Raw genomic sequence first — 25,777 nt, 5'->3', positions numbered from 1 at the left:
ATGGTACACGCAAAGGATGGCGAAGAGGCCGCGCAGGTGAGTGACCCCCTCCCTACCTACGCCTTCCCGTTTGCCGCCTTGGCGTCTTCCACGCTCGGCTCTGCGTTTCCCTCATTTTCCGCCGCGGAATAGGCCGTGCCACCGGATCACGGAAAGTTTCTCCTGCCGCTTCCACGTGCCCTGGCCGAACAAGCCCATGGACTTGTTCTCACTTATGCCGTGGTTTTAAGGTTTTGTTATGCTGCGTTTACAATAGTGTGGAAAGATGGTCCTGCTTCATCTAGTCGTCTATTGCTAAATTTTCTCCTATATATTTAAATATGGGAGTATGTAAACAAAATAATATTTAAGGATTTTAAGAGGGAACAATACAATATTGGTCTTTAGTCAAAACTAAGAAAGATAACATTAAGTACAATGGAAAAAAACAGGAAAATTATAAATACGTAACTGTCTAAAACTGTGGTAGAAATGATAAAACGTAGCAGTAAAAATATACAGAGGAGTAAAAGATCCAAGATACAGAACCTTTGTTTATTAGTAATAAAAAGAAAAGCAAGAGAAGGCATTTTACTGAATTATTGAAATGGCTGGCTACTAAGCAACAGTGTACATTTCAGACTTGAAACCTGTTACAATGAATAGATAATATATACATACTTCTTTACTGCAAGATTTTGAACTGAGTCTAAATAATATAATATTGGTATCCTATTAGTATTTTGTCCAGTTCCAATTAGTATTTTGGGTTGATTTTTCAGTTTACCTTCAAGGACATTCCCACCTACATTATTTGTTTCCTTTATCTGGATCAAAGTTTGAACTGTGAATACAAGTTTGTAAATCATATGGAATTGGCAGAACTTATTTTCAGATAAATAGGTATAGAACTAATGTGAATGGCTTTTGAAAATTATAACATGGAAAATTGATAAACCAGAAGCAGTTAGAGAACTGACAGATCAAGAGTTGAAATGAATTCAATTCAAGAATTGGCCTAAGATAATTAAAAGAGTTGGGAGTTGTAGATCAGGGGTGTCAAACTGGAGGTCACTGAGAAACCATCCCATTTTCGGCAATTGGAAAAAGTTCCGATACGTCACGTGATGTCCTAAGTTTGACGTGCCTGTTGTAGATCAACCATATTTGGGGAATCATGACTGCTGTCTCTGACTCAAAGGGAGAGAATCAACTTAAAAAAATAATACTGTAATCCTGTAGACCCTGATCTTACCAATATATTTTCCTAGAAAATTTTAAAGTGCAAATATTAATCACTTTGATTAATACTTTGTTAATGTGATTTTTAAAAAAAGAAATGTAAAGGAATTAAGTGACAAGACTATGGAAAAATGGATTTGTCTGTTCTCTATTTTATGTGATAATATTTTATATCTTGCTTAAACCATTTGCAAGGGAGACTAACAGAAAATTGTAAATAAAACACCCAATTTTGTAAATATTAGTATAGTACTCTGTGAAGCCAGTAGATGGCAGACTGTTCTCAAGGAAACATGAAGGTGAAAATTATTCTTGTTTTCTTTAATAGGTAGTTTTAAAAATGAATGTTCTGTTTAATTATTGTTTCCTAATGTGCAATATTTGCATAGAATTAATTTCCTTATAGAAAAATATTTTTTTATATATATATTATTTTGATCTAGAAAAAATGCCATGGCATTTGCACAAAGATCAATGAATGAAAATTAGTGCCTTGACTTCCAAAATGTTAACTTAAATAAGGATATTTTAATAAATGAAATAAAATAATTCTTGAAATGAGCACTTTTGGTACCTGTATTTGTCACATAATCACCCCCATTTACTACATATTTCTGCCAATTATAGTCAGGCATCTTAAACATCACGAAAGAATTCCATGCTTTGTCTTGTTGGAAGAAAAGTCTTCATCATGGTTCCATCCAAGCTGGGAATAAACATGGTGACTACTTTAGGAAGGAGGTTGTAGTTTATTGAAGAGGAGAACTAGACAGGAAGGTGGCTGGCAGAAAAAGAAGGGCTGAACACATGTAGGGAGTGGGTTTTTATACCCTCTGGAGCCTTTTGTTTGGAGCTGCTTCTTGTTCCTGTTTGAGGCTATTTCCTGTGTCATGAACTTTTGACCTGAGTCTGATTGTGCCTTTGTACTATTCTGATGGTGATGGGTTAATTCTATTATGTCCAAAGGTCATGTCCTGCTTCCCTGGGGCTGGGCTGATGACTCTTTGGATGGGGTATGTAGATTTTAGGTCTTTGTCTTTTTAATCTCCCAGCTGGGAGCCTGCAACCTTCCTGGATGGTTTACATCTGCATTTCTCTAGAAATGGTTTCTGCTTGGGGAGGGGAGACCTGGAGCTATTAAGAAAACTGGGCATGCTTTTCTGCCTCTTCAAGATCCTCTGAGGAAATATATTTTCCTCCCCTTTTAATATTTCTTTCTCTGGGGAGCTGACTTCCCACAATCTCCTGACAGATCTTTCTACTTTTTTGAGTTAAGAGCACAAATTTAAAAATGTTACATGGCACCAACACTGGACTATATGGTATTTGGATTAAGATTATGAGATCCAACTTCAAAATTGCCTTTTGGGCAAGTTGCAGCAAGATTTTCTTAAGCTTCTGAACTATACTTAAAAGTTATTTCAAAATTTTGAGTATTGCAGTGTAACATTCTAATTTGATATTGATACTCAGTTCAAGGAATTCCAGTGGAATACCATCTGCAATGTCCCAAACTGTAACCATTTTTTCTGCCAAAGCACAAATTTTGAACTTTTTTCCACAGTTAAGATTTGTGATAATACCCATAAACTAATGCTGCTTCTTTGCTTACAAGGATGGGCCTATGTTTTCTTTACTATCATGATGCTGTGAAGAAATTCTTAACTTCATTCTTGTAGTGTGATAATAATTGGGAAATTTCAACTTTTGAAATTTTCTGAAATCAGCATGTGAGGAAACCTTTCACAACCCTTCCAATATTGAAGAGTATCAATAATATGACCCAAATGTTCTTGCAAAATATCAGGCTTAACAGAAATTTCCCCTTGAGTAATCTGTCAGTTAATCTTTTCAATTCATGAAACTTTCTCATATGAAATTTGTTGGTTATTTTGACAGGTTATGCACTTCATTTTTAATTGAACAAACTGGTTATTCTTGGGGCACTATATTTAGAATTTGATGACCCAGCAGTGCACATTACTTATATCAATACCATCACCGTAAACAATTTGTGTTGAAATGTGAATTTTAATTGGAGGAATATATTTTTAACCTTCTTTGGTCAAAAACGTAATTATTACATTTTGCTTAAAATACACTAACAAGCACTTCCAGTCTTCCTTTTCACAAATAATAGCAACACAACACAGAAACTTATCGTCAAGTGAAGTGAAAAAAACAAATGCTAAAAAATGTAAGAGTTTCTAGTGCATCAGTATTGCTCTCTGCAATTTATAATAATAGAAGCAGAATAATAGTTGGAAGGGACCTTGGAAATCTTCTAGTGCAACCCGCTGTTCAAGCAGGAAACTATATCATTTCAGACAAATGATTGTCCTATTTGTTCTTAAAAATCTCCAGTGTTGGAGCACTCAGAACTTCTGGAGGCAACTCATTCCACTGATTAATTGTTCTAACTCTCAGGAAATTTCTCCTTAGTTCTAGGTTCTCTCCTTGATTAGTTCCATCCAAACACTCATGTATATTTGGTATTTCAAAATAAGATTTATGATATCTTGTCAATATTTGATTATGTCAGTATGAGAATGTGTCTGGAATAGATATGATATATTATATACAGATATGTTTACTTTAAATTGGTGTCAAACAAACTGGGAAACCAGTGTATTATTGTTGGAACTAAAGTAATCTTTCAGGGGTATGCTTACATTTTCTATTCTTATTCCTGAAAGCAGTGAAGTTTGCTCTTGACATACATCAAGAATGTGAAATAGGAGAGGATGTAACTTGGGCATGCCCTCAAAGAGAAAATAATTTAAAAGTAGAAGACAACTAAGAAATATTCCAATTAGGACATTCTTCCCAGGTTGCTTTCTGCTTAAAAAATGTAGAGACATGTGAACATGGTATTCCTGTAGGCCATTCACATTATACCTACTTTGCTCCTGTGTGTTTTAAAAGCACAAATTTATTTAAATAAATATTTGATTAATATTTAAAGGACTTGATTTGGTTGCTTCTTAAAGTTTTATTAGATTTTAGCTGTTCAGTCAGTAATGGTGCATGAACAAATGAGTTTCAGTAACTTTTAGTTTAAAATGTTAACTATAAGTCTTCTTTAAAGCATGTGAGACATAGGCATATATTTACTGTCAATGTTAACTTAATAATAGCTTGCACTTTGCAGTGAGGAAGATGATGATGACCTTCATTATGCAGATCATGACTATGAAGTACCACAACAAAAAGGGGCAAAAAAGATATGTAACAGAGTAAAATGGACCCGTGATGAGGTGAGCTCAACTGTAACATAGCTTATCCTCCATACAGTTTTGGGTTTAGTGTTGTAAAATTATTTATGGACATTTTTATCATTTATTACAGGATGAAAAACTTAAAAAACTAGTCGAACAACATGGTACAAGTGACTGGACATTTATTTCTAGTCATTTACAAGTAAGTGGAAAATTATTTACTGAGGCTTTTCTTATTTAGTATTCAACTGTTCAGAAGTTTCAGCATCATTATCCGAATAAACAATATAGAAAAAAAGACAGTTCCATATTCATCTTTCAGAATAGGATTTCCTAGTTTTAGAACAAAAATGCTATATGAATATTAGAATACTAAAACATCTTTAATCAGGATGACAAGCTATACAAAGAATATTTATTTTTCATTTTTTGCAGAATCGTTCTGATTTTCAGTGTCAGCATCGATGGCAGAAGGTCCTAAATCCAGAACTTATTAAAGGACCCTGGACTAAGGAAGAAGATCAGAGGGTATCGGATTTATATTTATATTGCTCCTAAGTACTAATTTTGTTTCAGGAAGGACAGTATTGTTATTCAGGTATCTGTTGTCCTCTTTTGTCATATGTAGTTCAATACAAAGTAGGATATAACTAAGAACATTATAAATGTTTGCATCCATATTCTTTTGCTGCTTAAAATAGAGAGCCATCTCTTTTTTTACCTTAAGAGCTGTGCTTGGCCTTTAATTAGAATACATTCCTATTTAATATGATTTACCCAATTCATCTTAACATTCCTATGCTCTGAGGGATCCTTGGTGTTCTGTGAACTTGGTTGTTTTCTTGCAGACATTTAATTAGTCAAACTGGATAACATCATCAGTAATGAAATGTATGCAAGAAAACAACCAAGCTCACAAAGCACTAAGGACCCCTCATTTCAACCCTGAGCTACAAATATTCTTTTATTCTTATGCTCTGTTATACAGTTATTTCCTGTAATTGTTCAAAAATTTAAATATTGATTAACATCTTCCCTTACGGAATTGTTAATATTGTTCCTTTTGGAAAGAAATGTGAATATATATACCAAATCAATAAAATGTTATGTGAAACATAATACCTAGCAAAACCTTTTAAATAAAATTAATTATGTATAAAAATATTTCCCAAATTAATTTTATTGTCTATATTATATACTTGAAATAAAATATTAATAAGAGACTAAACCAGCATTTAAAATGTTCCTTAAGTGGGTTGCAAAGTTACAAGTTAAAAACAAAACAGTAAAGTACAATAAATAGTAAGGCTATGGAACATTTTGGGTTTAATTCCAAATTATTTCAAACTATGTTCTGTATCCTATCCTTTAGATATTCTATTTTATACTGCATTTCACCAGCTAGCTTCTAAATGTGATATTAGATCTGGTTTATACATAGTGCTACATCATAATGTGAGGTGTGTGTGTGTGCTTAGATCAATCAGCCTATTCTGGCATAAGCCAGTATGGCTTTTTAAACAAAGTATGCTGTAAAAAAATCCTGGCTTAGCATTATGTAGGATTTCATCCATTGTATTTTCATGATTTCCCACTTCCCCTTAGCATCAGTGAGCCTTGGTGGAGCAGTGGGCTGATGCCTCCTTAAGTAACACCAGCTGCCTGCAATTAGTGCAGGTTCGAATCCCACCAGGCTCAAGGTTGACTCAGCCTTCCATCCTTCTGAGGTAGGTAAAATGAGGACCCAGATTGTTGGGGGCAATAAGCTGACTTTGTAACAATGCCGCTTGGGGGGGGAAAGCAGTGGCGTAGCGTGGGTTGTCAGCACCCGGGGCAAGGCAAGTAATTTGCGCCCCCTAACCCGTGGATTTTAGCACTCGAGTCTCTTCCACTAGCTCAGGAATTCTGGGAGTTGAAGTCCATGAGTCATAAAAGAGCCAAGGTTGCCTACCCCTGAGTTAGGTTCAAGGCAAAAAAGGGTCTCTGGAGAAGAGGGAAAATGCTAGTTTAAAACTGAAACAAGGCAACTTTAAGGTGCCTCAGCTGTGATTTAGGATGAGACAAAGAGAGGACATGGCGTTGAAAATGGTTAATGGGGCATGTTTGTTCCACTCTTAGTGGATGTCAGGATAAACCCCACGAGAGAATGACCTTACAACAGATGTGAATAGGCTTGGACTACGTTTGTAGATTGAGTGCATACATCACATGGAGCGATGATGGGCTTCATCAAGATTTATGATCCCACAATTGGCTAGTTTTCTCCATCTTGTCCTAAACCCTGGATACCAATCACGGTTTATGGCTTAGCATGTGGTGTGGGGTGACCCAACATGTTAGGCAACAAACAATGACTTCCAACTTACAATGCCTCAGCTTCCCAAGGTTATTCCAAAGCCGGAAAAGCCAACCAACCCACCCTGCAGCTTTGCCTGCTTAGGCTGAACCCCAGGAGTTCGTACTTGCTGTGGCGCCTGACCTATTTTCTGCCGTTGCTTTCTATGCTCCGCCCACTCGCTCGCTCCTCCGACCCTCGGTGAAGCAGAATCGTCCCCCTCCGGCGAGCTTAATGGGATTTGTTTCCTGAGCCCTGGCATCTGGGTTACTTAATAAATCAGGATTCACTTAACCACGTCTGAACGTGTTACGGGGATGTTTACAAACCCACCCACCCCATTTTTTCCAACTGGAATATAAATTCCCCGGGTGGTGAAGTGCGCGTGGGGTCTCTGCAGGAATAATAATAATAATAATAATAATTAAACAAAAATTCACCCCTTCCCTTAACAAAGGTTTATTCTCGAACGACTAATTTCTGTTTCACTTTTCGACGCTGCTATCCTACGCCTCTTCTTATGAGAAAGAAGCTCCGATTGAACTCCGTGGGGGTCCTCTTCGGGAGACTGAGCACAGCACGTTTTCGCCGCGCCATCTCGAGGCGCGCTCTTCGGTCCTCTTTGACCTAAAAGCCACTATTATCTCTGCTTTCTGTGGCTGCCTGGCTGTTTTCAAAGCCGAAGAGCCCGCCAGCCAAAATTAGAGACTCTCCGAGAGGGAAGAATTCACTGCTGCAAAATATGAAAGGACCTGCGCCCGCCCTTCCTCCCCACCCCTTCCTCCTCCTCCTCCTCCTCCTCCATAATGGAAACCCTTTGCTGAGGGGGGGGTGAGAGAGAGAGAGAGAGAGTGGGTTTTTTGGTTTGGTTGTCGTCCGTCTTTAATTAGATAATCAAAAGACAAAAGGGGCTTCCGGACGGGGCGAGCCAGGGCGGGGGGGGGGAAAGAAGAGAAAGCGCTCTTCTGCTCTGCAAGCGTGGCGGTCAGAGTTTACGGCAGCCCCCACGCCCCCCCCACTCCTTCCCCCCCCCCAGCCGAAGCTTGCTCGCTGTCTGAGTTGCAGAAAACTCCGGCATTGGGCGCCCCCCCAGATGTTGCGCCCGGTGCGGCCGGCCCCCCCTGCACCCCCCACGCTACGCCACTGGGGGAAAGCCCTAATAAGCAGGCATATACATAGAATGAAGGCTATTGCTAAGCACATTTGATTTGTGCTTAGATTGTAAGCCGCCCTGAGTCTTCAGAGAAGGGCGGGATATAAATGGGATTAAAATAAAAAAATAAAAAATAAAAATCAGTGTCCTAAATGTAAGCCGCTGGAAGTCAGAATGATTTTGTAGCTAAAGAATTAAATAAATAGAATGAGATTCTTTACTTCTTCCACATGGGTGCTATTTTTTTCTTAAAACAATGCTGGAGAAAATGTGCCATTCAATTTGTATTCCAGGTGATTGAACTTGTTCAGAAATATGGTCCCAAACGCTGGTCTTTGATTGCAAAGCACTTAAAAGGAAGGATAGGGAAACAATGTCGAGAGAGATGGCATAATCACCTTAATCCAGAGGTAAAGAAATCTTCATGGACGGAAGAGGAGGACAGAATCATCTATGAAGCTCATAAACGTTTAGGAAACCGATGGGCTGAAATTGCAAAACTGCTTCCAGGAAGGTAAGTTTTTTTAAAATTGTCTGTTTAAAATGATGCTATTATGTGACCTTTTTTACACAATATACTAATACATTTTCCATTAACCCAGTTAGAACAGTTAGGTTCATTCTGGTAGAAAACCAGCACAATTAACTGGAATAATTCTTCAATTTGGGAATAGTGAGTTTTTGCCCATTTTCTTCAGGAAGTCCCATGCTAGGAGAGTGCTGGCAGGGTTTTATAATATTACTTCTAAGGCAGCAACAGTGCTCCAAATCTTAATTCATCCTAAAATGAAGAACTCTCACTGCGTTTCTACTGTCCTGTTCCCTTTCTTCCTAGTTTTCATCAGCCTACATTTCAATGATCCTATGCCAGGGGTAGGCAACCTCGGCTCTTTTATGACTCGTGGACTTCAACTCCCAGAATTCCTGAGCCAGCATAGCTGGCTCAGGAATTCTGGGAGTTGAAGTCCACGAGTCATAAAAGAGCCGAGGTTGCTGACCCCTGTCCTATGCAATCTTGTCCCATCCTGCAGCATGGTCACAGAGGACTTAAGAAATGCTGAGAGAAGAATGTTGAAAGGCTCAGTAGACATTTTCAGTGCCCCCTTCCTGCATCAGAAGCAAAATATATTTACTTTCTTTGCCCTAAAATCAGAGCCTTTGTTAACTGAAACAAAGAAATCTTCAACCACTAAAAAAGACCTAAAAGGGCATAAGGCAACTTCAAAAGTGTGAACAGGGTTAGAGTTTGGGCAGAATTCAGAAGACACTCCTGGCCTCTGGGACATATTTTTACAAATCTCTGTTAGAAGATTACTACTGTGATTTTTCCTCCCACATTTTTCAAAAGGGATAATATAAAAGTATTATAACATTTTAACAACTTTTAAAGAAACATTTAAAACGAAATTTCATTTTAGAAATTTTGGAATAACATTTGTAACTTATTTCCTGCTGCATAATTTTCAATTCTGTGCAATGTTTAATAAATGTTTATGTTATGGACATGATACAATTTATCAAACACTTACTATCTCATTCTTTTCCACTGAAATTAGTGTAACTTTGGGGAACTTGACTTTGGATTATGTCCTATTATTTGTTTAGGACTGACAACTCAATAAAAAATCATTGGAACTCTACTATGCGAAGGAAAGTTGAACAAGAAGGATATTTACAAGATGGAATCAAGAGAGAGCGCCCTTGTTTGTCAAAACTTCCTCACAAAACTTGTGTACCTACGGATCATCTGCATCCCCAAAATCAATTTTATATACCGGTTCAGACACATGTAGGTTCCCAATTTGTTTATAGCCATATTTTTGCTATAGGGGAATGTTTATCAGAGCTTCATGCTGCAAATAATTTAAAATAATTTAGATGAGATACTTGAAAAAATCCAGAATTTTTAATACCTTCAGCATTGTTTTAGCTTTGTTTTTGATATATTTTTTAACTTAAAATACTTTTTTTTCCTGGGCCCCCGAAAATATTTGGTTTTTGATTTTGTTCATCTTAATATTCTTATTTTGTCCTAAAGTGGTAATTTTGAAAGTGTTTAATGTGTTCAAATTAATTTTTTCTAAAATTAAATGTTTAAATTATTCTGTAGAAATAATTGTGTAGAAATAATTGACTATATTTGTGTTATTTAATTTTATTTTATTTAATCTTATTTAATTTGTTCTAATTAAGGAGGTGGTCTGCATCTCCCTTAAAAATACAGGCTTTTAGGGATAACAGTATATTTAGGATGGTATTAAAGGATGAATAAATTAGCATTGGCTGCTTTCTTTCCTTTCCTGTCCCTTTATATAATCTTTCTGCAAAAAACCAACAATACAAGTAATTGGTTTTTCTGCTATTGAAAACATATAGGATGTTAATATCAGGAGAAAGATGGGGGATGGGGAAATGTTTGTAAGCACATACATTCTAAGAATAACAAATGTTGATTTATTAGATACCAGGTTACCAGTACATTTCAACAGAAAGCAGCTGTTTAGACATTGCAAGTCCTTCAAACTTTATTCAGGTAATTGCACGGCAATTATATTCACCGTTTAATCTTTCTCTGACATTATGACAGCATAAAAATATTTCTGTTTAATTGCTATGTGAAAAAATATTCTTAAAAAGGACCTTATCACCAGGAATACAATCAACATCAGTTATTTTGAAAGGATTTGTACACTTTTTTCATCAAGGAAATGGAATTACTTTGATAAAAAAAATCTATGTCAATGCAGCTGAATTATTTCTAGATCTTGGATAGCAGATAAAATTCCTGTGCATAAATCTGGGAGTTTTTTAATTACAGTATCAAATATGTTGGTCTATTGTTTGAAATTTCAGCTTATTTTGTTTTTTAATGTAACAGTTTGATAGGATGGAAATTGGTTTTCAGTAATATCTTGCTAAAGAATAATGTATTGAGGAATTTGAGGAGTAATGTTTGTCAGTGAGCAATTATGAAATAAAATAATTGCTTATGGTCGTCTGGTACATCTATATCAACACCACTCTAGACAATTGATGTATATTTTAAAATATTGCCAAATCTTGTTTACTTTTTTGGTTGTTCTGCAAATTGGTCCCATAGCTAATATATAAATATGTCTGTACAAAACTAAATGAGAATGATAAAAAGTGACAGTAAATTAAAAGAATAATAGTTCCACACTGTTTGATAATAATCAGGTCCAGTTTTAAATAATGTGTCCAGTTCAGGTTCTGTGTTTTATGGATCTGGACCAGTGTGATGGTGCTCAGGGCAGTTACATCATTGTGATAAAAAGCTTCCACCAACAGTGGCAAGGCAAGCTACTATATATAAACAGGGATAAAACCCCATTCTCTTCTATCAATATTATCTAGTCAGGTATAAAATATCTACAGCAAACAACAAAGCTTATAGAGCACCAAGGACTCTACTATAAGTCTGTCAGGATTTCAACTTTGGTCTGAAATTATTCTGAAGCATATTTTTGGAAATTAGACAGCTGAGTTTATTTTAACCATATGTTGTCAGCCATGTCAATACTATTAAGACTATTTACTAACTGCCCGCTAATTTTAATTATACTAAAAATTCTGTTATCATTTCATTCTAATGTCCCTTATAAATTATCTCCTAGTGATGTGTCCTAAATGTTATTCTGTCTCTTTGTGTGTTCTTTTTCCCCTCAATATCCATTCTAGCAGCCATTTGATGATGATCCTGACAAAGAGAAAAAAATAAAAGAACTTGAATTGCTACTTATGTCAGCTGAAAATGAAATCAGGAGAAAGAGAGTGACCTCAGTAAGAGCTGCTTGCTTAAATGAAATATTTTTGCTGATGGGCAATTAAGTCTTTCTACATCTTTAAAATTAATTAATGAACATTGTACACCAATACATTGTAATGGTATTTGAAGTATAGTTGAAGAAATCCTGTTTCATTTCTCAAAAGATGGGGTATGGGCACCTGAGAAAGGGCTTGAATGGCATAAAATATTGCTTTTATTTTTCTTGTGACTTTTAGAACAAAGGATTACATACTACTTTCTGTGCTTTTTATTTCTTTGATGGCTCAGGGACGGCTAAACAAGTGTAGAGAGAGAGAAGCATGAGGATCACTCTGCATAACGTGGCTAGAGCAGGGGTGTCAAAATGCCGGCCCGCAGGCTAGACACGTCATTGGGAAACCACGGCCACCTCATTGCCGGCAATGGTGAAAAAGCTCCGATACGTTGCGCGACGTGTCTGGGCTAGAAGATTATATATTTCATGCTCTCTCTATCATTTTGCAAAATTAATAATCCAGCTTCTATAGCAGCCATTAAAAAAGGAAGGTTAAGGACAGAGCAGGTGGAGTGAAGTACTCTATGATGTCATGCAAGTGGGGTTTTCCCTGTCTAGGAGACTTATGTTTGGTCCTTTTGATAATTCTTATTTATTTTTGGTTTAAAGGAATGGGTATATACCCTAAAAATAGTGAAATGAAACACCCCTAGTTTTTGAAAATTTGCTACTGAAATTTAGGAGTACGATTTCTTGGACCACAATAAAAATTGTTGACAGTTTAAAATTAGACACAACTGCCATTCTTTTGGGAGTGGTCAGTATGAAATGATTAAAAAATGTATGTTTGATTTAGATGGCTTAATAAGTAGGCTGAAGTACTCATATTTTGACAAAATAGTATGATTTTTAAAATGCCACATGATTATATCAGTAGCATAACTCTTTCTGGTATTTTTTGGAAATAAGTCATTTTATTAAATGAGACTTACTTCCAGGCAAGTGTATTACAGACTAATTAAAATCGTATTGTATTGATTTTGTGACCCATTTTATATCACACTTCCATAATTGCCAGTGAGCTTAATTAATCATACATCTTCTATAGTGAGTTTGAATTATCTTTCATCTTAATTTTCACTAAAACAGCAACATTTTTTGTGTTCTTAGCAAGCCAGAAATTTTTCTAACTGGTCTGGAAACTTCATCATGGAAGATAACACGGCAAATACTTTAAATAGCCTCGGGGAGCAAACAAATGACTTTTATGATATAGATGATACACAAGCTTCAATAAATCAGCAAACTTCACCTAGCAAATACTTGGCTGTGGAAGCAAATGCAGTGCTGTCATCTCTACAGACCATACCTGAATTTGCAGAGACACTAGAACTCATTGAGTCTGTAAGTCTTAATAATAACATTCATATAATAAATAAAATCAGAAATTTTAGAATTTTTTAATAGTTTACTAGGATTATTGTCCCAAAGTTTACTAAGATTATTAGTAGTAATAATTTTGTTCAATAAGGCTGCAATATTAACTGCTTATTAACTTTTGTGGGAGAAATACTACACAAATACTGAACCTGAATTTTTGGGGTTATCTCAGAAAGTACAGATAGTCCTCATTTAATAACCATAACTAGTACTGGGATCTCGGTCATCGAGTGAAGCAGTAATTAAGCAAGATGTCATGACTGCTTTGGTCAGTGACTACAATCTTGGCACACCCAGTTGTTAAGCAATCTTGTGGGCCTGGAGAAGATGGAGTCTTGGGTAAGGAACATTGGTTGCCGGGGTGGGGGTGGGGGAACACTTTGGGAGTCCCAGTGCAAGGCAGGATTGGATGCCTCTGTTTAGAAGCTGAAAATGCTCCCTGCCAAAATCCAAGCAGTATTTCCAGCCTTCCGGAATCTCCCTTCTTCCCTCCCTCCCTGAGGCATCCTGTTCTTACCTAAATGTGCTGCATCTTTAAGGGTGTAAATGTCAAGCGCCGAGAAAATTAGAAAATGCAGGCAGTTCAAATGAGTATAAAGGTTTATTGCAAGCTTAAGCCCTCTCTCTCTAAGAATCTGAACTACTAATGGTCAAGGGAATTTAGCGGGAATTAAGAAAGGAATTCAAGGTGGACTCAACTTAGATCTGTTGTGGGCATGCATGATTGATGACATGTTTCACCCCTGCCACCTGGTCATCTACAGTAAACCATCGCCAAAATTGTGGTTGGATTTTGGGATGGACCTTTTTCACCAGGCCTCCAGAAATGAGAGAGACTCCTCTAGACTCCAGAGACTGGCTGTGAATGCCCTGTACTGCAAGTGCTCCATGCCAAAATTCTGCTTGGATTTTGGAATGGACCTTTTCAGCCAAAATCCAGAAACCAGAGGGTGTCCTCTTGGCAGGCAACAGCAGTTTGTTACCTTTCCTTTTAGCTTCCCCATTGACCTTCTGAGGAAGCCAGTAGGGAAGATTACAAATGGTGATCACATGATCACAGAGTGCTTGGCAATCAGTCATAAGTATGAATGGATTGCCAAATTTCCTGATCACAATTATGTGATCCCAGAACTTTGAGCATGGGTCATAGTTTCCTTCATTCAGAGCCATCATAATTTTGAATGGTCACTGAACAAATAGTTGCTAAGCCAGTACTATCTGTAAGATTATTAAATTGGAGTAAAAGTATGTGTTAAAACTAAAGTTACGATCTGTATTTATTTATTAAATGAAAAATATATAGCTAAGTCACTAATATCCCCAGTCCAATTGGGGATAAATAACTTATTTCAAAGAGATGTTGTGAGTATATTTTTTCTCTCTTCTGTTGATGGATATTGGAGGATCCTGTAGCATGGAGTGATGTCACCAGCTTTGATCTTTCTGATGCGGTTCCCTCACCTGTCAATCAAGCTCCAGTAAAATTAATGCGTATTCAGCATAATGATGGGGCCATGGAGTGCCAGTTTAATGTCAGTGTTGTACTTGATGGCAAAAAAATATGTGATGAAGAAGAATCAAGATCTCCAAATGTAACCAAATTCAGTACTCCTACAATTTTACGCAAAAAGAAGAAAATCAGGACTGGACAATCACCAGCCTATGAACAGAATGACGGATTGTGTAGCAACAATACTATGCTAAAACAAACACCAGTGAAAACACTACCTTTTTCTCCTTCTCAGGTAAATAAATATAGGATTCAACTAGTGATATTTTGTAGATTTATTTACTATTTATCAAAATGCAAAACAAAAGTATGAAGGAAAAGAATGGGTTGACAGGAAGAAATAGACTGAAGAATTATGGTTGGATGGAATAATGATATCCTCAACAAGCACAGTGTGAAAAGTTTAAAGAAGAAAAGATATTAAGTGTAATAAGCCAGGATGTTTTGCAAGGATAGAAGGTATAGCAGATGGAGGTTATGTAAGCTAGATTTAGCTCTGTTTATTTTTATTATCTTATGCCTTTAATTTCTTTGACTTACTGTATGTCCTTTGCATAATGTCCTGTGCATAATGTTGTTTAGCCTGAAGGGAAATAGCATGATGGATAAGTATGTATGATGTTTTTTTTTACAATTAGCTGAACGTCTCGGAATAGTTTATAAAATCAGAGGGAAAACATCAAATGCAAAAACAATATAAAATCTAAAATGAAATAAAAGAACTACAGAATGATATTCAAATAACTAAAGGCACCAGACATAGAGTTTAAAATGAAGCAAACTGCTTACTTAGAAAATAATTTAACTATTAGTTCATTAGAAGCAATTATGCAGTTTTAATTAATAACTAAATGCAGTTTTAAAAAATAAAACTTTAGTTCTGATTACAATGCATTTTAAAGCATAATAAATATCCTGAAATGCTATCTGCATTGTTGATGGTGTGTATAATGTGTATTCACCTATCTTACACATGGCTTTAAACAAGAGTATGAAAATGTAAAGACAAAGAACTACACAATAAAAAAAATCACTGTGAATAATATTTGGGGATAATTATTTCCTTTTATATAAATTATTAATGTTTTTATGAGAAAATGCTGTATGCAGCTATACAAGGAAATCTTTAAAGCAGAGTCCCCCAACCTTTCCAGTTTTACGGACCAGCTGGTGGGGTAAGAGGGGGTGTTTCTGTGCAGGTGGTGGGCAAACACGCCTGCAGCTCGCGCAAGTGGAGAGTGCTCTTGCCTGCTACTTGTGTAAGTGGGGATGCACATGTGCGCTTACCCACTATTTCTGTGGCTTGGTTCTGAACGACAGAGGAGAGAGATTTCAAGATGGAATTTAACAATACAAGGAAGTATGACTTAACCCAGATGGGAAAATAAATTACAGGAAACTCTGGACATGGAAAATTTAATTTAATTTTAATTTTATTAGATTTATATACCGCCCTTTCCCGAAGGACTCAGGGCGGTTTACAGGGCATTTTAAAATCACACCAATACAAAATACAAAAGTTAAAAAACAGTTAAAAAGATTAAATTATCCCTGAAAATAAAAACCCCAGTTAAAAATTCTCAGCCTGGGCTGGAGAGCTCAAAGAGCCAAGTCTTCAGGTCCCGGCGGAATGAACGCAGGTCAGGGGCAGTCCTGAGCTCCACGGGCAGCTGGTTCCAGAGGGCAGGCGCACCCACAGAGAAGGCCCTCCCCCTGGGTGTTATCCGCGGGCAATCTTTTACCGGCGGCACCCTGAGAATACCCTGAGTGAGCGCACTGGACGAAGGGAACTTGATGCTGGCAGCAGGTGTTCCCTCAAATATCCCGGACCCAAGCCATTCAGGGCTTTATAGGTGATCACCAGCACCTTGAATCTCACCCGGAGGGCAACCGGAAGCCAATGCAGCTCGCGGAGTAGAGGTGTTACATGGGAGTATCGGGAAACCCCCATCACAACTCGCGCGGCCGCATTCTGCACCAGTTGAAGCCTCCGAGTGGTCCTCAAGGGCAGCCCCATGTAGAGAGCGTTGCAGTAGTCTAAATGGGAGGTCACAAGCGCATGAGTGACTGTGCGTAGGGCATCTCGGTCCAGGTAGGGTCGCACCAGGTGAACCTGGGCAAAAGCCGCCCTGGTCACGGCTCCTATATGATCTTCAAAATTGAGCCGTGAGTCCAGGAGGACGCCCAAGTTGCGAGCCCTATCAACGGGGGGTAACACCTCACCCCCCATCGTTAAAGGTGGAATAGTTTGGTTAGCCCGAGATGCCGATATGCACAGCCACTCAGTCTTGGCAGGATTGAGACGAAGCCTGTTTCTCCCCATCCAGACCTGGACTGCCTCCAGGCAACGGGACATCACAACGAGACAAACTACACCTTAAGATTACAAAATAAGTTTGAAGACAAGAAAAAAGATTTGGCAAAATGGATTTTCCAAAAGAATTATTTATTTATTTATTTAATTAAATTTGAGAACTTGAGAGACAAAAAATAATAAAATCAAGAAATAAAAAAGGGAAAAGATTTTCAATGAATACGTAGAGGTGAAACTTTCCTATAAAAACATCTTACCTGTTTTGCCTTTTGTATCCGCAACAACATTTATAAGATTATGGGAAAATTCTTTGATTCATCGAAGCATATTGAACAGGGAAGATGAGAAAAAAGACTTAAATACTTAAGTATAACTAATTTTGAGAATATCTTAACCAGTAAGAATGTTTTGAATATTGAGGGGAAAACAAATTTAAATGAGAATGTAAACAGGATTTATGATGAGGCAAGCAAGATGATCAATGAAAAGAAGTTTTATATTGATGTGGTTATTATTTGCAGAAACATGAGAAAAATGTTTATATTTAATTGTTATTTATTTAAATAACTTAATTTAAGGTTGGCAAAAGACAATATTATTGGAAGAAGAGGAAATCAAGTAAAGCTATTATATGGACTATAGAATTATAGAGATTAATTGTTATTGATTTTTTTAAACACCAACCCAGACAACACGATGTTTACCAAATATTAAGGCGTATGTTAAAAATTAATAAAACATATTTTTAAAAAGTATGTAATGTTATGACAAGTAGACCATATTAATGTGTGTGTTTTTTTCCAAATATCTCCTTTTTGTGCCTATTTAGCTATAGAACAACATATTTAATTGTAATATAAGATGGGGAATAATTATCTGTACTGCAGATATTAAACAGTTGTAGTTAAATACTTATTAACTGTATAATTTATATTCTTGCTTTACATACAGTTCTTCAATACATGTTCTGGAAATGAGCAGTTTAGCCTTGAAAATACTCCATTTACATCAACTCCAATTTGTAGCCAAAAAGTTCTTATTACAACTCCTCTACATAATAAAGATGCAACACCCAAAGATCAAAAGGAAAATGCTGGGTAAGTACATAATTTAATATGGATTAGGAATTAAATATGCTTTTTGAAATAAAAAGGAAAGCAAATTTAAGTGGACTAAAAATTACTGCCAAAATGTAAAAGGTTAAAACAGATTCTGCATTCTGCATGAAGCTTTTTCATTCAGAACAATTTATTTGATTATCATATAAAATTGCTTATACATATTTGGGGTCTTATATAGTTTTAGGACACCTACTATTAGAAGATCACTACTAGGCACAACACCAAGGACTCCAACTCCATTTAAGAATGCTTTAGCTGCTCAAGAAAAGAAATATGGTCCTTTGAAAATTGTGGTATGTACCATTTTGATTCATATCACTTATGCAATGTGACCAACCTAATTTTATGATTAAAAAGTTGATGGTTGAGCAATGCTACATAATTTACATTTAGAAAAGTTCAAAAATGTGTTATAATATATTGTTAGTATTTATAGTGTTATGTTACTATATTTCTATAAAGTCTGTAAATTAAAAATGTAATCTTGTATATTGAATGCCCTCAATTTTATCAACCTTGATTCAGTGGATTTTGAATATAAGACAAAATCTGAATTTCAAGCTGTGACAGACTACTCAATCCAAGCAAGGACAGTTTGAACAATGTATATACATTCTGTGTCTTTTATGTATTTTACATTTATTAAATTAGTTTGCTGCCCATCTTGCTTCGAATTGACTCAGGGCAGCTTACAATATTAAAGGTAACAAAATCATAAAAGATAAATATTTCTAAAAGCAATAAAAATAGAATTTGTAATTTGTTATATCAACAACTGTGTTTTAAAATAGTATACTCTAAAACTCTGGCCTCTAAGAGAAATATTGAATGTTGGTTATTACTACTACTATAGGTAGCTCATTTAAAAAAAAACTGGCTTGTTTAGTGACCAGTGGCACTGAAAAGGTAACTTTAGGACTGGTTCTCACACTTATCACCATCACAGCGTCTATGTGGTCACATGATTGAGATTCTCAACCCTTAAACACTTACAACTACTGCATCATCTCACAGGCGTATGATTGCTATTTGCCCACTCCAGAGCTAACCAAAAATAAACAGATTCAATGAAGAAGCTATCAATGAAATCGCAAGTCGCAGTCACATAGTGTCTTGCAGCTCTGGGTGATTCCCTTAACAGTTGCAGCAGAAATGGGATCATAAGTCTTTGCAATCATGTAATGCGTCATCTAACAATTGTATTGCTTAGCAAATGAGTTGCCAGTCCCAATTGTGGTTAAGTGAGGACTACCTGTATTAAGGTGATCCCTCATTTTATTTCCCTTAAGTAGTTTGGATTAAAAGATAATAATTGGCCCAAAGTCTTCCAGTGTATTCCAAGGACAAGTGGAAATGAAAGCTTTGTTTTTCTGGTCCCAGCACAATACTTTAACCACTATAATGTAGTGGTTCTCCACTTATCTAAATCCTTGTCTTGAAATGATACATGAATAGACTGAAACTAGACCATTTAAAATTTATTTCAGAGTTTACATATTACTTGTGGCTCAGAATTCTGCCTACTTAATGAAGAATGGAACGTAATACTTAGAAACATAGAGGCCATTTAGACCAGGGGTGTCAAACTCACAACGTCATGTGATGTGTCATGATGTATCGTGATTTTTTTGCCATTGCTGGCAATAGGGTGGGCGCAGTTTTGGTATGATGCATCTGGCCTGCGGGCCGGCAGTTTGACACCCCTGACTTAGACCATCAAATCTAGCCGCCTGCTCTTGAGAATTTAATCAGAATATTAAAAGTTAAAAGTAAAATATAAAATGTGAGCTTAAGATTAATGGATTTCAGTAACTAAAAATGATGAACTTGCTATTTTCTGTAATTTTAATCACTTAATTTCAGTCACAGCCTCTTGCCTTTTTGGAAGAAGATATTCGAGAGGTTTTAAAAGAGGAAACTGGAACCGATATATTCTTCAAGGAAGAGGAAGAGTCTGTCCATAAAGGATGCAAACTAGAGGTAAATTATGCTGCATGTAGCCCTAGAATTTCAGGGGCAATGGAAATAATTTTAATTGCTTCTTTTTCTGTAAAATATTGATCATAGAACACTTCTGTAAAGAGAGTCAGGAAATCATTGGTCTTGGATCCTTGGGAAAAAGAAGAACTTGGTGACCCTGTTTTTGCAGATAATGTTTCAGATATGCAGGTCAGTGCCATAATATCAGAAATTCAAATATTTCATACTAATAGAGATTAGAATATACTATAGCAGCCATGTCAAACTCACGATGTCACGTGACGTGTGACTTCTCGAGACTTTTTCCCATTGCCAACAATAGGGTGGGTGCAGTTTTGGTGTGACGCATCTGGCCTGTGGGCCGACAGTTTGACATTCCTGTACTATAGCATCAAGAACTTTAACCAGCATTTGTCTTCTTAACTATCACTGCAAGAAAACATGATTTTAGTATCTAAAAGAATTGATACTAAGAACTATAACGATCAGTAATTGTAAGAATAAGCAGTGGGCTAACTTTTTTGATTTCTGCAAGTGTAATGTTGTAGCTTTGGCCAGGTGTGATTAGACAGACAAGGAATTTGTCTCCAGTACAGAAGATTTCATGTTAATGATGCCAGAATAGTTTCACTGACAATTTTAAATGTTTTAAGTTTGAATTCTTGGGAGTTAAATGAAAGCCTATTTTTAATGTTTTGTGCTAGTTTTTAAAGAATGATAAATGCTTGTAAAGCTTTGCCTCAGAATTTTAATATGTAAACCTGCAGGATGGCATCCTTAAACTTTATAAACTTATAATTCTCTAAGCAAGAAACAGGTTGTTTTATTAAACTTTTTTTTGCAATATAGTCAGAGAATATCTATACTACATCACTTCTAATGATACCGTTATTGGAAATACATGACAATAGAGACAATTCAACTCCAGAGAAACAAGATTCCAATTTAACAAAACTGAATTTAGCGTGGAAAAAAAAGCTGAATACATACACTTCAAAAAATTTTAAAGCAGAAAAACCTCTTCAGGTTTGTATTTAAGAAATCTTAATATTTAACTCTATTTACTTTGTCTTTGAAAGGTAAATTTATAAATTATAATATTTCTATTGTTTATTAATATATAAAGAATCAAGGCTTCTGGTATTGGACTATCCTATGTTTGCAAAATGCTTCCTTCAGATTCAGGATTCAAAATTAAGAGACATGTGCTTTAAGTTAAAAATTGCTGTTGCAGTAAAATCTCTTTACTACATCCTTAGATCAGTGTTGCTGAGTGTTCATTTGGTTGCATAATTCATTTAATGCATTCCATAGTTTTGTATGCACACAATACTCCTTTTCCATTCCCACTGTCTTCTAATTTCTGAGTAAATTAGATAATAAAGATTGAATAAATTGTGGAAGACATAACACAGAACTTCTCAATGGTCTCTTGCAATGCCTGAACATGCATGCCTATGTAGCTTCATTGGGACGGGTTAATTGGTTCTAAGCATGAGTGTTACACCTTCAGTAACCTGGTGTTCAAAGTGCTTTACATGATTTTATACATGTTTATTTAGGCTAGTCAGGAAGCCAATACTATTTTCCTATATTCTAGTTCATAGCATGGGATTAAGGATGGCAGTCTTTTAATCATTAAGTGAAATCAAGAAATGTTGAATTGTTCTTGCTTTTTTATTTTAATGTTTGGTTATTTTAACCCTTGGCTTTAAGATATTTAATTGATTTGATTCTGAATATAATTATTAACTGGACTATGTACAACAGGCAAATTGTGAATGGGAAGCTGTTGTTTATGGGAAGACAGAAGATCAACTTATTATGACTGAGCAAGCAAGAAGGTACTTGAGCACCTATTCAGCTTCTGGCAGCACTTCAAAGGCTCTCATCTTGTGATTGTCTTAAGAACATGTCAAATATACCTTTCCCCACTTTTTTTTATTACAGACTTGTTTGCAGTACTTATTTGAAACTGCCTTCTAAGGGGATTGTAATACCCCTTTTTTTTTTGAAAAATACAAAGGATACAAATATCCCCCATCCTTTTTTAAAGCAATTTTTAAACGGTCTTTTGAAAGACCACTAAATTAAATGGTAAAAGAAATGACTGCATATTTTTTCTATCAGTCAGTTTTCTAAATTATTCTTTAATATATACATCTAATGTTCTTCTAAAGAAACTTTTAGACTTAGAGGTGTTTGGTAATCTATGAAAGAAAAATGTACATTAGTCTTTGAGAATGCTTTTGCTAAAGTCATTTGCTAATGTAGCAATTTTGAATATGAAGAAGGGCTAGAGGAAGAATAGACAGTTGCACTACTTGTACAAGGTATGCTGCACAGAATTAACTACAGTGTTATATGTATTTATTTCAGAATGGTACTTCTAGTAGGAGAAGACAAACATGAATTTAATTTTTATTAGGATAAAGCGTCAGTATTCATTAATCTCAAACTGAGACCTTTGTTGAATGTATTGTACAGCATGTGGGAGCAGAATAGCTTTTGTAAATTGTGAGACAGTTTGTGTATCATTTAGTTTCATTTTAAAGCTTGAGGCTGCAATTTCATCTAGTGCTCACAATATTTCCTGCTGATTTTTGCAAAGCAACATAAACTTGCTCTTGGCTGCAATAGAGAAAGTAGTAATAGTAATTCACCACCCTCTGTTGAGAAATTATATAGATGTGCATTTTGCCTCTCTTTCTTTCTTTAATGTAGCCTCAGCCCTAAGTAATATAAATCAGTTCAGTTCTGTCTAGTTCATTTGGAGATGAATGGTATTCTCCTTTTGCCTTCCTGTCATCCATATACCATTACACTTTGCTTTTTACTGCCAGTCTTTACTAGGTTACTTGATACACAAATCTGAGGCTGCCTCCTATATTCTTTGGCTTTGGGATTCCATTCATTTCAATGGATCTTTGCAAAATATACCAAAGGGAGTAAAAAAACAGTTTTGGAAGATCAGGACAAATGAAATGGATTAACCTTGGCTGAATGTCACTATGAAAGGAAAAAAAAGTTCTCTTTATGCCATTAAGATGGGAAGCGAAGGATTGCTTTTTTTTAATGGCTTATTCTCAGTTTATGCTTTCTGTCAGTGCTGAGAGAGTGTTGCTACTCCATAAATATTGAGGCAAATATTAGGGAATATAGGAACAAGCTACTGGTGGCTCTTGTTTCTGCAAATACCATTAGACCGTAGGAAAGAATAAAAGTCAGCATGATGAGAATTTTGAAAAGTTGGTACCATGTTCATGACAGAAGTTAATAATCTGAAAACTTGGAGAGGAGCTTCAAGTCATCTGGTCCCTCATAGTATGCTCTATTTTGCTCCTTGTTTTCTCAAATGCATGGCAATTCACATAAAGATAATGGAACAAATTGTAATACATGAATTAGCTGATGGAACAACGATATTTTAAAACATGTCCAGAACAGATCTCAAAGAGAACTTCTTCTGGACTTGGGCTTTCTTTCAGAGTAGCATAGACTTCATTGTGAAAATGAAAAAAGAAAGGAGACAGGACGAGCACTTTCACTAAACTATCATAGTGGAGGAATATATCTGTGACATGATGCTAGAATTGATAGGGCTGCTCTGCAAATATCAGCACCTGAAATGGTATGTGGACACAAACAATAACTAATTTTCAGCCTCTTTGTATATATGTGTATGTACACACAAACACACACAGTGTCTTCAGAGCTTGTAATAAAATAGCCCCAGTTGACATGAGAAGAAGAGTTAACTTGGTGCATTGGAATACAGCAATATTACAATCTGTGAAGTACATTAATTTGCATTTCATCTGTTTAAAGATTGCACTATTCCCTTTTCAATCATGTAGTTTACATAGTCATTTTAAAATCCGCCTGACTTTAATTTCAGATACTCCATAAGCTGAACGTTAAAGGGACAAACCTTTATGACGAGACAGAATGTGATAAGACACAATTTGGCTTCTTGTGGCTTTAATGAAGGCATGAATCCCAATGCATTTAATTACAAATGTGAGAACAAAAAAACTGGTTCACTTAGTTCCTTTTCTTGACACAAGCAGCCATGGGCCCTGGTACGTTTGGGTCTGTTTTGGTATGGGAGAATTTAACTTAACTGACCTATAGGTGGATAACTGCTGCAGCTGTCTCTGTGATCATGCTTGATGAATTGCTGCCATAGTTGTGGCACATGCTATTGGTCTATTTCTATGTAGCTTAGCTCATTTCAACACTTTCCCATACCTAGGCATATACAAACCTAAAGGGGATGGCGGTGGCCATGACTGCTTGTTTTGAAATTTGAAATTGCCTCTAAAATAATTTATAGCTGCTCTTGGGAGCTCTAATAACATAGTTATAAAACTGCTTAAAAAGCAGAATAGCCTTTTTTAATTTAAGAGTTGTTCGTGATTTTAATCTTCACAGGTTATGGGAGTTGCTTCAATTTACTTGTTTTAGACACTTGCACTTATTTTTGTCCTATTTGAAGGAATGTCTTGGTTTTGTTCTTCCTATAGCTATTTTTTTAGTGAATTTCTTATAGAACATAATGGTGTGCTGTCAACCTAAATACTGACAGATAAATAGAATTGTATACTGTAGAATTGTATACTGTATACTATAGTTTTTAGCTATTTATATATCTGACACTCTTCCTCTCCACTCCTGGGTGTGCTGCTATAGCTAGTAGCAGAATCTGCTTGCTGCTATGAGAGACGGAAAGAGCGAGCATCATATGCACTGTATGTAAAATGACAAATAGAATGATGGCATGTTTTCAAGTTATATTGATATCAACTGTTGCTGTGCGGAGAGAAACACAATTATTAGAAAGAAACTTGATACCACATACCACCAAGAACTCTAAAAAGGAATTTTCCCCTTATTTTAATATTGTATGTGGTATGTGAAACAATCTATAGTTTAAAAAATAGCTGGAGACCCTTATACAATAATTTATTTATTCTAAATCAATATTTATATATAGAATATTCATTTTGCTGTCTTTCATAGGCCAGTTTTTTAAAAAAATGTTAACATTTTTCAGAATAATTTGGTAGAAAATGGAATTCTTCATCAACATGTGAGAAAGCAGTTTCGAATACTTTTTGGTTTTGTGTTTTGTTCTCTCTTTAAGTTAGATTTTTAGAATACTCCCTCTCTAAAGTACAAAAGAGCTCAGTGAATGTGATTTGCATAGTGAGACTTACGCAGATGACTATGTAATAAGATGCCCAACATGCCTTTTATGTTTTCTCCTTATAAAAAAACATATTAGTCTAACCCTAAGTAAGCTGTTTCAGCTTTGATGAGAATTCATAAAGTAGTTTGCACATGTATGAATCCCTTTACTGCTGGCTATATGTAGTTCCTTAATTGTATTTAAATGGGTTGTCTCAATTGCAATCAATATGCCAAGATCCAAAGGATGTGTGTGTATTTGTGTTGCCCTAAGCATGCATTTTGGATTTTTTCCCCCCTCTCAGACTATAGCTTCCTGAATTATTCTGGAGGTACATTGAAGAAGTCTCTGGTGGGTTCTTTAATTTTTTGGGGGGGGGGCAGTGGATGTTAGGAGAAAGGTGTGGTGGGATGAGGAAGGGAGTGAAAATGATATAAGTCTTGCAGTACACACACTAACAGTACCTGCAGTTTCTTGGATTCTATTCCATGTTATTTTTTATATCTAAATTA

General features: G+C 35.9%; 1 protein-coding gene across 3 annotated transcripts; it reads left to right on the top strand.

Moving 5' to 3' along the window:
• Nucleotides 1-25,553, top strand: MYBL1 (MYB proto-oncogene like 1; the record flags this gene model as incomplete). Of its 3 annotated transcripts, XM_083359518.1 has the most annotated exons (17): nt 17-36; nt 4,373-4,478; nt 4,570-4,641; nt 4,875-4,967; nt 8,221-8,441; nt 9,533-9,716; nt 10,389-10,460; nt 11,627-11,728; nt 12,880-13,113; nt 14,553-14,894; nt 17,925-18,070; nt 18,273-18,387; nt 19,958-20,074; nt 20,162-20,263; nt 20,924-21,100; nt 21,845-21,918; nt 24,767-25,553. In XM_083359518.1, 17 exons carry the CDS (start codon nt 17-19, stop codon nt 24,768-24,770), a joined length of 2,181 nt encoding a protein of 726 aa, XP_083215644.1. In that variant the 3' UTR covers nt 24,771-25,553. The 3 variants fall into 3 exon arrangements, with proteins under 3 accessions (XP_083215642.1, XP_083215644.1, XP_083215643.1); XM_083359516.1 differs by lacking the exon at nt 24,767-25,553 and having other exon boundaries at nt 1-36; nt 4,359-4,478; nt 21,845-22,057; XM_083359517.1 differs by lacking the exon at nt 24,767-25,553 and having other exon boundaries at nt 21,845-22,057.
• Between the last annotated feature and the right edge of the window lie 224 nt (nt 25,554-25,777).

This window comes from Vipera ursinii, assembly GCF_947247035.1.
Source record: "Vipera ursinii genome assembly, chromosome: 3".
Lineage (NCBI taxonomy): Eukaryota > Metazoa > Chordata > Lepidosauria > Squamata > Viperidae > Vipera > Vipera ursinii.
This window is presented reverse-complemented; position numbering and strand designations above follow the sequence as displayed.